At 43.8% G+C, this 14,287-nt stretch overlaps 1 protein-coding gene across 1 annotated transcript in view; it reads right to left on the bottom strand.

The window, feature by feature from the left end:
• The window catches only part of LOC116518056 (transmembrane channel-like protein 7), a 42,115-nt gene that overhangs the window by 15,578 nt on the left and 12,250 nt on the right, over positions 1-14,287 (bottom strand). The window contains exons 6-9 of the mRNA XM_032231294.1: positions 10,333-10,478; positions 5,353-5,500; positions 3,599-3,772; positions 1,455-1,606 (exon numbers count right to left, since the gene is read on the bottom strand). Coding sequence (XP_032087185.1) covers positions 1,455-1,606; positions 3,599-3,772; positions 5,353-5,500; positions 10,333-10,478 — 620 coding nt within the window. The remainder of the gene's footprint in view (positions 1-1,454; positions 1,607-3,598; positions 3,773-5,352; positions 5,501-10,332; positions 10,479-14,287) is intronic.

Genomic DNA, 14,287 nt, shown 5'->3' with positions numbered 1-14,287 from the left:
CCCATCCCGCAAACTCCCTTCCCTTCCAGCACTGATGACATTACCTGGTATGGTAATGAAAGGTCTGCAAGAAAACCACGAAGCTTTTGGTACAGACAGAAAACAGGCTGACCGAAGTGTTGTCTAGATTTTTGTTGGAATACAAGCTAGAGGAGGAGCATGTCAAAGAAACTATGGTCGCCTGGGTGAAAAATTTCGGTTACAATGTGGAATTGGCTAAGTGGAATTGGCTATGGATACTCAATCGGAAACTAACAATGGCTACGGCGTATAAAAAAAAATCTTTATAAGATGTTCTACAGATGGCATCTCCCTCCAGCACGGCTCTCCAAAATGTTTAAAAATCTGGCCCCAAATTGTTGGAAGTGTAAAAAAAACACCAGGCACTTTTTACCATATGTGGTGGACGTGCAATGAGGCAAAAAATTATTGGAAGATGATTCAATCATGGTTAGAACAAATAGTGGGAGACCAAATCTTGTTTAAACCGGAAATTTTTCTCCTAGGTATAATACCGGAGGGGTTTAAGAAAGATACACTTTATTTAATTATACGTGTACTAACTGCGGCGAGCATAACTTATGCACAATATTGGAAAAAAGAAAATACACCATCAGAGCTAGATATAATCAGAAAAGTGTTGGCCTGTGCGGAAGCAGATTGGCTCACTCTTGAACCTAAAAATAAAGGGGAATCAGAATATTTTGAAGTCTGGAACAGATTTTACGACTGGTATAAGACAAGGTGACAAGACTGGAACAAACTGTATATATTGTGATTGGACAGAAGGATAGACAATGTATTAAGTAGGCTAATTGTCAATGGTTGAGACTAGCTGTATATAATGTGAATGCATGGTCACTTAAGAGCCGAGGTGGCGCAGTGGTTAAATGCAGCACTGCAGGCTACTTCAGCTGACTGCAGTTCTGCAGTTCGGCTGTTCAAATCTCACCGGCTCAGGGTTGACTCAGCCTTCCATCCTTCCGAGGTGGGTAAAATGAGGACCCAGATTGTTGTTGGGGGCAATATGCTGACTCTGTAAACCGCTTAGAGAGGGCTGAAAGCCCTATAAAGCGGTATATAAGTCTAACTGCTATTGCTATTGCTATTACTTCGACTTCGCGGTACTGCCTTGTTTTAAATGTAAAAATAATAAAAATATATGGAAAAAAAAAAGAAAACCACCAAGCTAAGAGAACACCAAGGACCCCCCCCCCCCATTTCAACCCTGAGCTACAAATATTCTTTTCTATTGTGACCACATGACGATGTGCCCCATTTCCTAGGTGACACATTAAGCTTCTCTAATTATTTTCCTACTGAAAACCGTGCTTCTGAATCCTATCTGGATCCGCAAAAGGAACTTGGGGGTTTTCCTCAGCTCTACGGACGGTGCTGCCCAACTCACCCCATGGGAGAAAAGAAAGTAAGATGGCGGAAAGGCACCGAGTTACCTGATCAGAGTTAACCGTATCTCAAAGATGGGCGAATAGTCTTCGTATTTGATGAGGAATGAAAAAATCAGCGGGGCAAAAAAGTTCGCGACAGTGATCACCATAGAAGGCAAGTACTGGACAAAGAGGTCATCTAATTTGATGTTGTTTTCCTGAAAAAAAAGTTTTTTCGATTTGTTAGAGGTTCCTAGTGTCAGCGTTCCAAGTATCATGTAGAATTAAATCAGAGTCCAAGGCAAAACGATCCTTAAAGTTCCAATTTAATAAAGCGGACATCTTAGCACATCTGTGTAAATCCCAATTCTGGAAATTACATCAGAATCCCACCCAGTTAAAAGTTCATGATTTTGTCCCCACACCCACAAATCCATCACGTGGTCCAATCTTCTTCTTCCACGCTGGCGTCTCCACCCAGCTGCTTCCGGTCAGGTGTAAAAGTGCAGAGACAAAAGATGACCTTGGCCTTCTAGAAAAGAATGACAACAATACATTCCACAATCCTACTCCTGTCTATTTCCCCCTCTCATCAACTATACTAAAGAAACAGCATAATGAAATAAGAGAAAGTGTGGCAGGCCAAAATTCTAAAAGGAATATCATTGCAGGACTTAACACCTAGTTTATCTCCACCCTTAAGGGCTGGGGTTCAACAAATCGAGGTTAAAATAAATACTCGTTTAGCCCAATGGGTGAACCAACTATTGTTCTAAGCCAATTCCCCTCCCCCACCGAGCTATTGAGAAAATACAACTGTTTGAAAGAATAAAATGACCTAGGGCAGGGGGTCAGCAAACTGCGGCTCCAGAGCCGCATGTGGCTCTTTCCTCCCTCTGCTGCGGCTCCATCACCGGTCGGCTTTTGAGAGGAGCTTCCGGTAGGTGGGAGGGGGGGGGAGAAGCACAGTGCGCCAGAAGAAGACTCTATGGCAAGGGGAGGGTTTTCCAGTTGTTTCCGGAATTGATAGGGCTTTCGGTTATGACAGGTAGAGGAAAAAGGACTCCGCGCTAGGAGGAGACTCTACAGTGGAGGAACTGAACTTCCGGTCAGCTCCAGAATTGAACAGGGGGCTTCTGGTTAGGACCTTTGTGGCTCCCGGTGTTTTCTTTTCTGTGCGAAATGGGTCCAAATGGCTCTTTGAGTGTTTAAGTTTGCCGACCCCTGACTTAAGGCAGTGATGGCTAACTGTTAGGAATATTAGGAATATAATTCTAACAGTTGAGTTGGCAATATATAAACCATGTAACCATGTTGTACCTGTTTCTTTAAATCATACTGTAAAATGTGATTGGTTGCTGTTTTCCTCAATCGGCCATAAGATGGAGCCAGAATGACTGTTAGCTCTCTGTTTGTTAGATGCTGGGCTGATCTGATCTGAGTGTTTTGGAAGCTGCCTGTTAGAAAGTGCCGTGAGCTATTGTAAGTTTTGCAACTGATAGCAAACTTTGAATGCCGAACTGATTATATGATACTGGACTATGTTATTTGGATTATCCCTTAACTGAAAGACGTTGATGACTGACTGTCTTATCCGTGTATGACTTGGACTGTTTGATGGACTCTGATACCTCTATTTCCACGAAAGTAAAAGCCTATTTAAACTGTAGTGTCTCTGTATGCTGGTTTGTGTGTTCTCCAACACAACTCTCACAACGCTTCGCTGAATGTACTCGCTCTCCCAACGGGGAGCTTACCTAACACTAACCTTTTTGGTGCTGAGGGCCCAAAGCACGTACTCATAACTGCAAAATGCAATGCATGCACCACCCCCCTGTGCATGCGCTCCCCCCGTGCATGCGCACACGCCCTCTCACCCATTTTTTGGCTACCCGGTTGGTGGAGGCCGGCTTTCCAGGCCCAAAACAGGGCATGTGGGGGCAAATGCATGCGCACAACCCCCCAAATACAATGCGAGAGCCCCCTGCTCATGTGCTCTGCCCACTGTGCATGTACTCTTGCATCACCTACATGCATCCCGTCCCCCCGCCCCCACACACTTATGCAGGGCAGAGCCCCGAAGACCAACTGGCCAATGGGAGGCTCGTGCGCTTTCTGTGCCACCTGTGGTACCCAGAGATTCGCTATCATGGCTTTCCCAGAGATAAGTTGGGATCAGAGCACAATTTCAAACATCGCTTGCTACTTACTGGGAAAGCGTGTTCTTGTGAATAGACGGTTACTCTGTAGATGGAATAAAAACAAGCCGACAAGACAGCCAAAACGACACAGTTTAAGAAGATCCTCAAAGAATAAATCCGTGTTTTCTCTTTGAGGCTTCTGTCTGCTGCCCTCTGTCTTAACCGTTCATCCTGCAAATCCGTCTGTGAACAGAAATAAGATTTATAGGCTTAATTTTTAAAAAATTTTTATTAACAAAACATGTAAAATACACACACACAAAACCTAGACGTACACCACATTTACACAATACGAAGAGGAGCTTCCTGTTCTTTCTAATAGCAATTATCAATCGATACCGCTCACCTTATATTATTTCCCCTTCTATTGTATTTCATTTGGATTTCACCATTCTTAACCCTCTTATTTTACTCATAACTATTATTTTTTGAGTTTTGTTATATTCCTTCATTGATCCTTGTTTCTTTCCTCCATCCACCTATACCATTTATCCCATATCTGGTATGGAGCCGAGGTGGCGCAGTGGTTAAATGCAGCACTGCAGGCTACTTCAGCTGACTGCAGCTGATTGCAGTTCTGCAGTTTGGCTGTTCAAATCTCACCGGCTCAGAGTTGACTCAGCCTTCCATCCTTCCGAGGTGGGTAAAATGAGGACCCGGATTGTTGTTGGGGGGCGATATGCTGACTCTGTAAACCGCTTAGAGAGGGCTGAAAGCTCTATGAAGGGGTATATAAGTCTAACTGCTATTGCTATTGGTAGAATTCTGATTTTTCTTTTCCCTGGATTTCTTTAGTTAGTTTGTCCATTTCGGTACAGTCCATAATCTTTCTTATTATTTCATCTTCGCTTGGAATTAATTTGCTTATCCATTTCTGGACAAAGGCAATCCTTGCCGCCGTAATTATATGTAGTATTAAATACTGGATTTCTTTTTTGTATTTCACAGACATTATTCCTAATAAAAAACATTCAGGTTTCCATTCTATTTTATAGGCTTAATTTTAAAATCAATCAACATCAACATAATTTTTAAACAAATCTTTGGGTCATAAGAAAGAGACCATCTGTCCAGTCTGCGGCCATCTTCCTTTTGGATCTTTGGCCTGCCACACTTTCCATTATTCTGCTAGGCATTTTCTATTGTTGGAAAATGGGATTGTTAGGCGTCACATACTACGTAGCCAAAGCAAAATTCCTTTCTAGAAAGCCAAGGTCATCCTTTGTCTTTGCACCTCTGCACTTGACAGGAACTGGATGGGTGGAACTGCCAGTATGGCAGTGGGAGATTGGACCATGTGATGGACTTGTGGGTGTAGGGACAAGGTCCTGAACTTTCAACTGGGTGGGGAAAACTGGGAAGCTTTCAGAGTCGGGTTTTCCCAGATGTGCCAATGTGGCTCTCTTAATAAATTGGAACTTTGAGCAATACTTTGCCTTGGACTCTGATTTAATTTTGGATGCTATTTGGAACCCTGACACCATAATCATCAGAGACAAAGCAATTACTTATTCCTTGTCAGAAGACAAGAGAAATGTTGTATAATTTAACAATCATGTACTATTCATTTTTTTTTTACTTTTATTGCTGATTTTTCTAAAAGAACTTGTAATAAATGCCAGGAAGGGGGGGAAATCTTACATACACTATTTCTAGGAATATTGTATTGTCCTGCATTGCAAGTTTATTCAATTTTTTGCTATTTGGGATAATTGATCAACGAGGAGGGTTCAATACGTTCTTAGAAAAAGAAATATACGTACTTTAAGTTCATAAAGTAAACTACTCTGTTTCAGCCGCGCAGCGTTTTCATCTGTGATGCAGAAATCCCAGCCAGCAAGAATTTTATTGCAGTAGCTCTGAAACGGATCTTCGTTGTATATCAAACTTCGCTTAAAACCTTCCACCGAGCTGTTCATAACATTGCCAGGGTGGTTTTTAAAAGAAGAAGAAGAAGAAGGAGGAGGAGGAGGAGGAGGAGGAGGAGGAGGAGGAAGAGGAGAAGGAGAAGGAGAAGGAGAAGGAGAAGGAGAAGGAGAAGGAGAAGGAGAAGGAGAAGAAGAAGAAGAAGAAGAAGAAGAAGAAGAAGAAGAAGAAGAAGAAGAAGAAGAAGAAGAAGAAAGCAGTGTTAGAAATTTCAGGATGGAGTGTAAAAAAATTCTACACAAACTTCCATGATGGCTGGGGAACTCTGGGAGTTGAAGTCCACACATCTTAAAGTCACTACCCTACTATAAATAATAAACTTACTTTGGACGACTGTACAGAACAAATACTGGGACGATAACAGATAACTCTGTCTGAACAGCGAGATGTCATATTTGGGGAATTTATATTACAGGTAGTTCTCATTTAAAAAAAAAATTGAAAGTTTTTTTATTGAACATAAATTAAAACATTGGACACAGAGTAACCGTCGTGGCAAAAAGTCTTTGCCATACATATTAAGATATACAATTATACATTATAACCACCCCGCTTATCTACATTTGTTCTATTCAGTATTTACAAATATAAAAGTATCTAATTTCCAACCATGTTGCTTTGCTTTTCTCTTATACACGTTCACTGTTAATAGTTTCATACATAATTCTAATCTCCATTCTATAAATCAGTGGTTCTCAACCTGTGGGTCGGTACTCCCTTTGGGGGTCGAACGACCCTTTCACAGGGGTCGCCTAAGACCATCGGAAAACACATATTTTCAATGGTCTTACCGAGACACCAATTTTATGGTTGGGGGTCACCACAACATGAGGAACTGTATTAAAGGGTCGTGGCATTGGGAAGGTTGAGAACCACAGTTCACCGACAAAAGGACGAACGACAAAACCGCGCCCAACTAAACCGCGGTGACAAAACCGCGAGTGCTAAAGCGCTCCGACGAATGAGCGCTGAATCGGGCTGACAACAGCGCGGTGACAGAAGCGCGCTGTAAAACTAAACCTAACCCTAATCCTAACCCTAAACGTAATGCTAACCCTAACCCTTACCTTAACTTAAATTGGCTTTCTGTCGCTGCGCTGTTGTAAAGTGCCCTTCTGTCGCCGCGCTGTTGTTGGCGCGTTGATGACATCGCAGTTTTAGCGACGCAGTTTTGTCATGCACGCTTTTGTCGGGTCACGGAGAACCACTGCTATAAATCTTAGTCATGGCTTATTTTGAGTCATTGCTGTTTGGTTCCAAACATCGATAAGATTTGTCCCAGATCTTATAATATTCTGATTTGTCTTTATTCTTCAATTCCCACGTCAATTTATCCATTTCAGCACAAATCAGAATTTTCCTAATTACTTCCTCTTCTTGTGGAATTTCCCTGTTTTTCCAGTTTTGGGCAAAGACCATTTTTGCTGCCATTAAGAATATGTATTGTTAAGTAAATTACCCCCTTGTTATATTTATATTACAGGTAGTTCTCGACCAAAATTAAGCCCAACATTTCTGTTGCTAAGCGAGACAGTTGTTAAGTGAGCTCTGCCCCATTTTACAATCTTTCTTGCCACCGTTGAGTAAATCACTGGAGTTGCTAAGCTAGTCACATGGTTGTTAAGTGAATCTGGATTCCTGTTTGACTTTGCTTATCAGAAGGTCACAAGATCAAGATCACCCCGGGATCCTGTTGTCAACCCTGACTGAAGCCATTTTGGAAGCTTCACTGGAGCTGAGGGATAGGGAGGCAGGATTTTAGATAGCTGGGATTTGGTAGCCAAAACAAATAATTTCTCCTGGGAACCAAGGGCATTCTCACACCTGGTCGGAGGAAGGATGTCACCAGGCAGCCAGACAGCACCGTGATTGGACCATGTGACTGGTTGTTTTGAGAAAGGGATCTTTAATTAGGTGAAAACCACGGGAAACTTCAGTGTCGGTTTTCACCAGATCCGTGCCAATATGATATTTCCAATAAAGCTATCCTTTAAGGAATCTACCTGCCTTGGAGTTTTGCTTATTATGGGTCTTTTACTTGGAACCCTGACACCCATAACAAAGAGGATTAGGGGACTGGAGGCTAAAACATAGGAGGAATGGTTGAAGGAACTGGGTATGTCTAGTTTAATGAAAAGAAGGACTAGGGGAGACATGACAGCAGTCTTCCAATATCTCAGGGGCTGCCCCAAAGAAGAGGGAGTCAAGCTATTCTCCAAAGCACCTGAGGGCAGGACAAGAAGCAATGGGTGGAAACTAATCAAGGAGAGAAGCAACCTAGAACTAAGCAGAAATTTCCTGACAGTTAGAACAATTAATTTAGTGGAACAGAAGTTGCCTCCAGAAGTTGTGAATGCCCCAACACTGGAAGTTTTTAAGATGTTGGATAGCCATTTGTCTGAAACAGTAAAGGGTTTCCTGCCTAGGCAGGGGGTTGGACTAGAAGACCTCCAAGGTCCCTTCCAACTCTGCTATTGTATTGTATTGTATAACTGTCGCAAATATGAACTAGTTGCCAAGCGCTTGAATTTTGCTCACATGACCATGAGGATGCTGCAATCGTTGTAACGATGAAAAACGATCATGTCACTTTTTTCAGTGCCATTGTAACTTCCAACAGTCACTAAGTGAATTGCTGTAATTCGAGGACTACTTGTGCACTCAAGTCATTAGACTATCTTCATGTCTTTTAAAATACCCCAAAGCCCTTTAGAATTCTTCAATCCCCCTCCCCCTTTGGAACGAACTCCCCGCAGAGATTCGGACCCTCACCTCTCTCCAGGCCTTCCGAAAAGCCGTTAAAACCTGGCTGTGTCGGCAGGCCTGGGGTTGATGAGCTCCCTTCCCCTCTCGACTTGTGTGGCTGTTGGCTATTTTAAATGCTTGTCTTGTACTTTTGTGTTCCCTTTCCCCCTTGAGTTGTTCGCCGCCCTGAGTCCCGAGGGGAATAGGGCGGCATATAAATAAAACAAATCTCAATCTCAATCCCCCATGATACTAAAACTGTAGGAGGAGATATTGAAAAATGGAGGAATGAAGGGTGGAATGTTGATTTAACTATGGAAACATGAACAACAAAATAGGTGGAAAACACACGTCTTTGAATATTATAGCGATACGAAAGGGGGGGAAAGTTAAAATAGGAATAGAAAATAGTGGGAGGGGGGAATAATAATGTATTAATACGTTAAGACAGTGGTCCCCAACCTTTTTATCGCCGCGGACCAGTCAGCCTTTGATAATTTTACCGTGGCCCGCTGAGCGCGCGCAGGAGTGGGGGGGCGTTGTTCGCGATGACACATTGATTGTTTATATATCAGATTGTTTTGATTAAACAACTTTTATTTTATTGTATTTAAACATGCCTTACAAAATAAAATACAATGACATAAATATAAAGTGCTTTAATATGCCCCCCCCCCACCCGGACAGACTTATGTTCCTCAAAGACCATCCTGAACCCTCACCCCGGACCAACCTTTCTGCCCGCCCTCCCCCTCCCCACCACATTCGGCGGGCAAAGAACAGAGTGCGCGCGCGCGAATGCCGTGGAGAGAAAGAAAATAAATATATATATATAAATATATAACTGTTTGGGAGTAAAAGCGGGGAGGCGCACCCGGCTGGGGGGGGAGGAGGAGGAAGGAGGGTGGGAAGGAAGCTGGCAAGCGAAGAACAGAAAGTAATTAGCAAGGATTAAAACGACCTGCCGGAAAAAGGAGAGGGGGAAAAAAAAACACCAGATCTGACGGCTAGTGCAGCCTCCACCGGAGGGGCTGCAGAAACACACACCGCCAGTCCTGTCCTTCCTTTCCAACCAGTCTCTCTCCGCGCGTGCATACACACACACACACACACACACACACCACACAAACACACACCCGCCAGCAGATATGCACGCACACACACTTTTTTTTTTTGCAATTGGCAGAACTACGGTTTTCTTTCTTTAAAAAAAAAATAATTAAATGGAGGTGGGGGGTGTGTGGAGAGAAAGGGAGAGAAGCGGACACATAAAACCGAGCCGCACTCGCGAACCACAGCATGCATCTGGGTGACAGGGAGAAAGCAGGAAAAGCCGAGGAGAGAGCTTTAGGAGCTTTAGCGGAACAAACGGTGGTGGTGGAGGAGGAGGAAGAGGGTGGCGATGATGATTGGGGGAGGTTTGAAAAAGCAGATCCAAGCGTAAAAGTTACTGAGTCATTTCAGCGGCGGCCGGAACAGTTTTCTTGACTCTCTCCCTCTCTCTCTCCTCTCTCACTCTCTCACTCTCTCTTTCCCTGGCGATGGATCGGTGCGGGAGGGGGGGAGAGAGAAGGGAGGAGACGGCGAGGGAGGGAGGGAGAGAGAGCCGAGGGTGGGACCAAAGGGGGGGGAGAGAAATGCATTTAAGAGGAGCGGATTTAAAAGAGCGATCATGGCCCCCGGCCGCTGCGCGGCCCGGTGCCAGGTACTCCACGGCCCGGCACCGGTCCGCGGACCGGGGGTTGGGGACCACTGCGTTAAGATATACAAAAGCACAGAAAGATGGTTCAGAAAGGAAGGGTGATAATAAATAACATGTACGAATAATATGAAACAATGGAAATGAAATGTAATATTTAGGAATAATAAGGCTATGTTTATGTGTACTGAAATTTATGTTACCCAGTTACCACACCATTCCCGCATTGATACATATAAAGGATATAAAAATAAATATTTGATTGGGGGGGAGGGGAAAAGAATACTTCAATCCCCAAATCTGCTCTTTAGAATGGCCATTTCTATCGCCCTGGCTTGCCGAAGGGAAGGTTGATTTTCCCAGCAGGATTTACCGTTTGATAATCCAGACGAAGCTCATCGAAAGGTAAGCCAGCGTGATCAGCAAATACCCCAGCGGCACGTGGTACTCCAGCAGCCCCAAAGGTACGTTATCCACCGAGTAATAGCCATAAAAGAGGCCGGTCATTTCAAGAAACCCCTGCAGAGAGAATTCAACAAAAGAAGGTCAAGCTACTCCATTCAGACTCACAATGGGGAACGGTCAAGCTTTAGAAATCATGCTCGCGCAGCAAGACAGCAATCTGAAACCATCAATGGCTCTTAGGTTGCAGCCAATACAAGCCGTTTTTCCCCTTCTATTTTTGGCTCATTCAGAAACCCAACAGCAACAGAAGTCAAATCCTAGATCTAAACCCGCGGGCCTGGCCTGAAAACACACAAAGTTTGTGATTCTCTTTTATACATGATAATTAAACTGAGTTGTGAATTGACTGAATATGACAATAGAACAAACAACTAAGCATGGGTTAAAATACATGAAACATGGACATATATAGAACTTTTAAGATGATGAATAAGGTGAGATGTTTACCGCTTGTTATTCTATATAATATGTTAAAAAATATAAACTAACGGTTGGATTGGCAATATATAAGTCATATAGCAATGCTGTACCTGTCTCTTTAAATCATACTGTAAAATGTGATTGGTTGCTGTTTTCCTCAATCGGCCATAAGAGGGAGCCAGAATGACTGTTAGTTCTCTGTTTGTTAGATGCTGGGCTGATCTGATCTGAGTGTTTTGGAAGCTGGCTGTTAGAAAGTGCCGTGAGCTATTGTAAATTTTGCAACTGCTAGCAAACTTTGTACTGAACTGATTATATGATATTGGACTATGTTATTTGGATTATCCCTTAACTGAAAGACATTGATGACTGTCTTATCCATGTATGACTTGGACTGTTTGATGGACTCTGATACCTCTATTTCCACAAAAGTAAAAGCCTATTTAAACTGCAGTGTCTCTGTATGCTGGTTTGTGTGTTCTCCAAGACAACTCTCACAACGCTTCTCTGAACGCACTCGCTCTCCCAATGGGAAGCTTACTTAACATAATAGATTAAGGGAATTGTAATGAACATTGAACAGTGAGGATTGCCATTTATACACAATTAAGGGTAATTTAATCTAAGACATGGAAAATGGAGAGGGAACATGAAATACACCTACAATGGGAAACTATTGAGATTTAAAGACAGAATCACTAACTGGGGGCATGTAAGGATGTATAATTATATAAAGATAATGATGAGAATAGCTGGGGAATTGTAACTAGGTCTACATCTCGGACAAAATTAGGCTGGTGGGGGAGGGTTTTAAAAGCACAATGACTATATATGTATATTTTTGTGTTCTATCTTTTTCTTTAAAAAAGGAGAATACATGTTAAAATTAAATATGTATATTGAAAAGGAATTATAAATACCATCAACATAAAAGGGAGCTTGCTCAGAAGCTGAAATACACCAAGTAAATGAGATGAAGAGTGTGGAGGAGAGAGGGAAGGGAAGGAGAGATGGATGGGAGAGAGGGCAAAGTGGGGAAAGAGGAGGAGAGAAAGGAGGAGTGGAAAGGGGAGAGAGGAGGAGAGAGGAAGTAGAGAAAAGAGGGAAGAAAGGAGGTAGGGAAGGGGAGGAGAGAGGGAGAAGAAAGTGATGGATAAGATACTAATATGGTGTACGGAGAGCAGAAGAGCCAATAATTGTTTTTTGGGAGTTGATGGTAAGGTGAATTGATGTAAACATTTAATAATACAATACGATGTTGGCTATGTAATAGTATACATGTGGATTATATGTTATGAAAATGAAAAAATAAAAAAACTTTATAACAGAGAAATAGCGAAGGACAGGCCCGCGGTGACTTAGCCAGCAAAAACGGAGCTTGGGAGGGTCAACCGTTTTCAGCCACGATGACCTCCTGCAACCCTCTGTCCATGAAAACGGAGCCTGGGGAGGCTGTGCACGGCCCACCTAGGCTCCGTTTCGGCTGCGATTTCCTCCTGTCGCCTTCTGCCAGCAAAAAAATGGAGCCCAGGGAGGCTGCACGGTAGAGAGTGACAGAAGGCTGTCGCGGCTCAAAACAGAGCCTTGGTGAGTGATGTCGAGCTGGCCATGCCCACCCACCCCAGCCACAACCCTGATGTGGCCCTCAATGAAATCAAGTTTGACACCCCTGTGCCAGAAGTATTTTTCAAGAAGAGGGGGTCCCTAGCAAACAACATTGTCAGGATGATCTGTGGTTATCTGGTCCAAAATTTGGGATTGCAGAGAAGTGCAATAGGTCAACGTCAGAACATCGCTTCTAGCGTGCTGTCGTTATTGCCCCATGCTCTTAGCAGCTGTTAGTTTAGGGGGTCTGGTGTCATCCTCTTTATCTGAAAGGCTGCAAGAAGGAATCAAGATAAAAGATTTCACCAGCTTCGCCTGACGCAATTCACTTTTTCTAAGCGTCTACCTGCGGAGGAATTGACAAACACATTTAGCCAGGTGGCTAAATGCCCCTTTAAACATCGCCTGATAGACCAAGCGCGGGTTAATTTCGGAAAGCAAAAAAGCCTGGAGTCTGACTGCACCTTTCCCGACTCACAACCTTTTTATTGAAATGCGTCAAATTTCTGTTTGCTAATCTTGCAAATTGGTTACACAGAAAAGGTACTTCTGAACCCCCCCCCGATTTTATTTTATTTTTTATTTTATTTTAAAGAGCCGAGGTGGCGCAGTGGTTAGAGTGCCGTACTGCAGCCACTTCAGCTGACTGTTATCTGCAGTTCGGCGGTTCAAATCTCACCGGCTCAAAGGTTGACTCAGCCTTCCATCCTTCCGAGGTGGGTGAAATGAGGACCCAGATTGTGGGGGCAATAAGCCGACTCTGTAAACCGCTTAGAGAGGGCTGAAAACCCTATGAAGTGGTATATAAGTCGAACTGCTATTGCTATTGCTATTATGTAGAGAGCGAAAAAAAGATTCTGCATCACTGTTCTCCCACTAATGCAGGGGTGGGTTCAGCCAGTTCGGACTGGTTCGGGTGGATGTTAATTTTACATGGTGGTTCGCAGAACCGGTAGTTGCAAGGACTGGTTGGCCCCACCCATCCCCTCCCTGGAGTTTCCACGCGGCCCATTCATCATGCCAGGTAAGGACAGGGCCCACACGGTGGCTCTGGGAGGGTGAAAAAGGGACCTCGCAGAAGTTCTAGACGTCTGAAACAGCCTCCAGAGCCCGGGGGAAGTCGTTTTCACCCTCCCGGAGGCTCAATGAAAGCCTCCAAAGCCTGGGGAGAGTGAAAACACCCCCACCCGACTGCCATAGTGCAGGAGCCCAAGTAGGCCACGCCCACCATGACCACACCCACCCAGCAACCGTGCAGGGAACCGGTTGCTAACATTTTTCAATCCCCACCCCTGCCCTAATATCTTATGATGGCAAGCTTCTATAGAAGAGGTTCCACAAATCTACACTGCCGTTTAGAACCGGTTCCAGCTCCTTTTCCCCACCCGTCCGGACATCATCGAGTTGAAGAGTGAGAGCAGGAATTCTGGGAGTTGAAGTCCACAAGTCTTAAAGCTGTCAAGTTTGAACACCCCTGGGTTTTTTTTTTCTAAAGGGTTAGGGGTTCAAGGGTCTTGTAACTTGACAGCTTTAAGACTTGTGTGCTTCAAATGCCAGAGTTTCTGAGCCAACATGATTGGAGGAGGAATTCTGGGAGTTGAAGTCCACAAGTCTTAAAGCTGTCAAGTTTGAACACCCCTGGGGTTTTTTTTCCTAAAGAGTTAGGTGTGTAAGGTCTTGTAACTTGATAGCTTTAAGACTTCCGTGCTTCAAATGCCAGAGTTCCTGAGCCAACATGACTGGAGGAGGAATTCTGGGAGTTGAAGTCCACAAGTCTTAAAGCTGTCAAGTTTGAACACCCCTGGAGTTTTTTTCTAAAGGGTTAGGGGTGCAAGGGT

Source organism: Thamnophis elegans, chromosome 14 (genome assembly GCF_009769535.1).
Source record: "Thamnophis elegans isolate rThaEle1 chromosome 14, rThaEle1.pri, whole genome shotgun sequence".
NCBI classification, from domain to species: Eukaryota; Metazoa; Chordata; class Lepidosauria; order Squamata; family Colubridae; genus Thamnophis; species Thamnophis elegans.
Note: the sequence above shows the minus strand (reverse complement) of the source record. Positions and strands in the feature narration are given on the sequence as shown.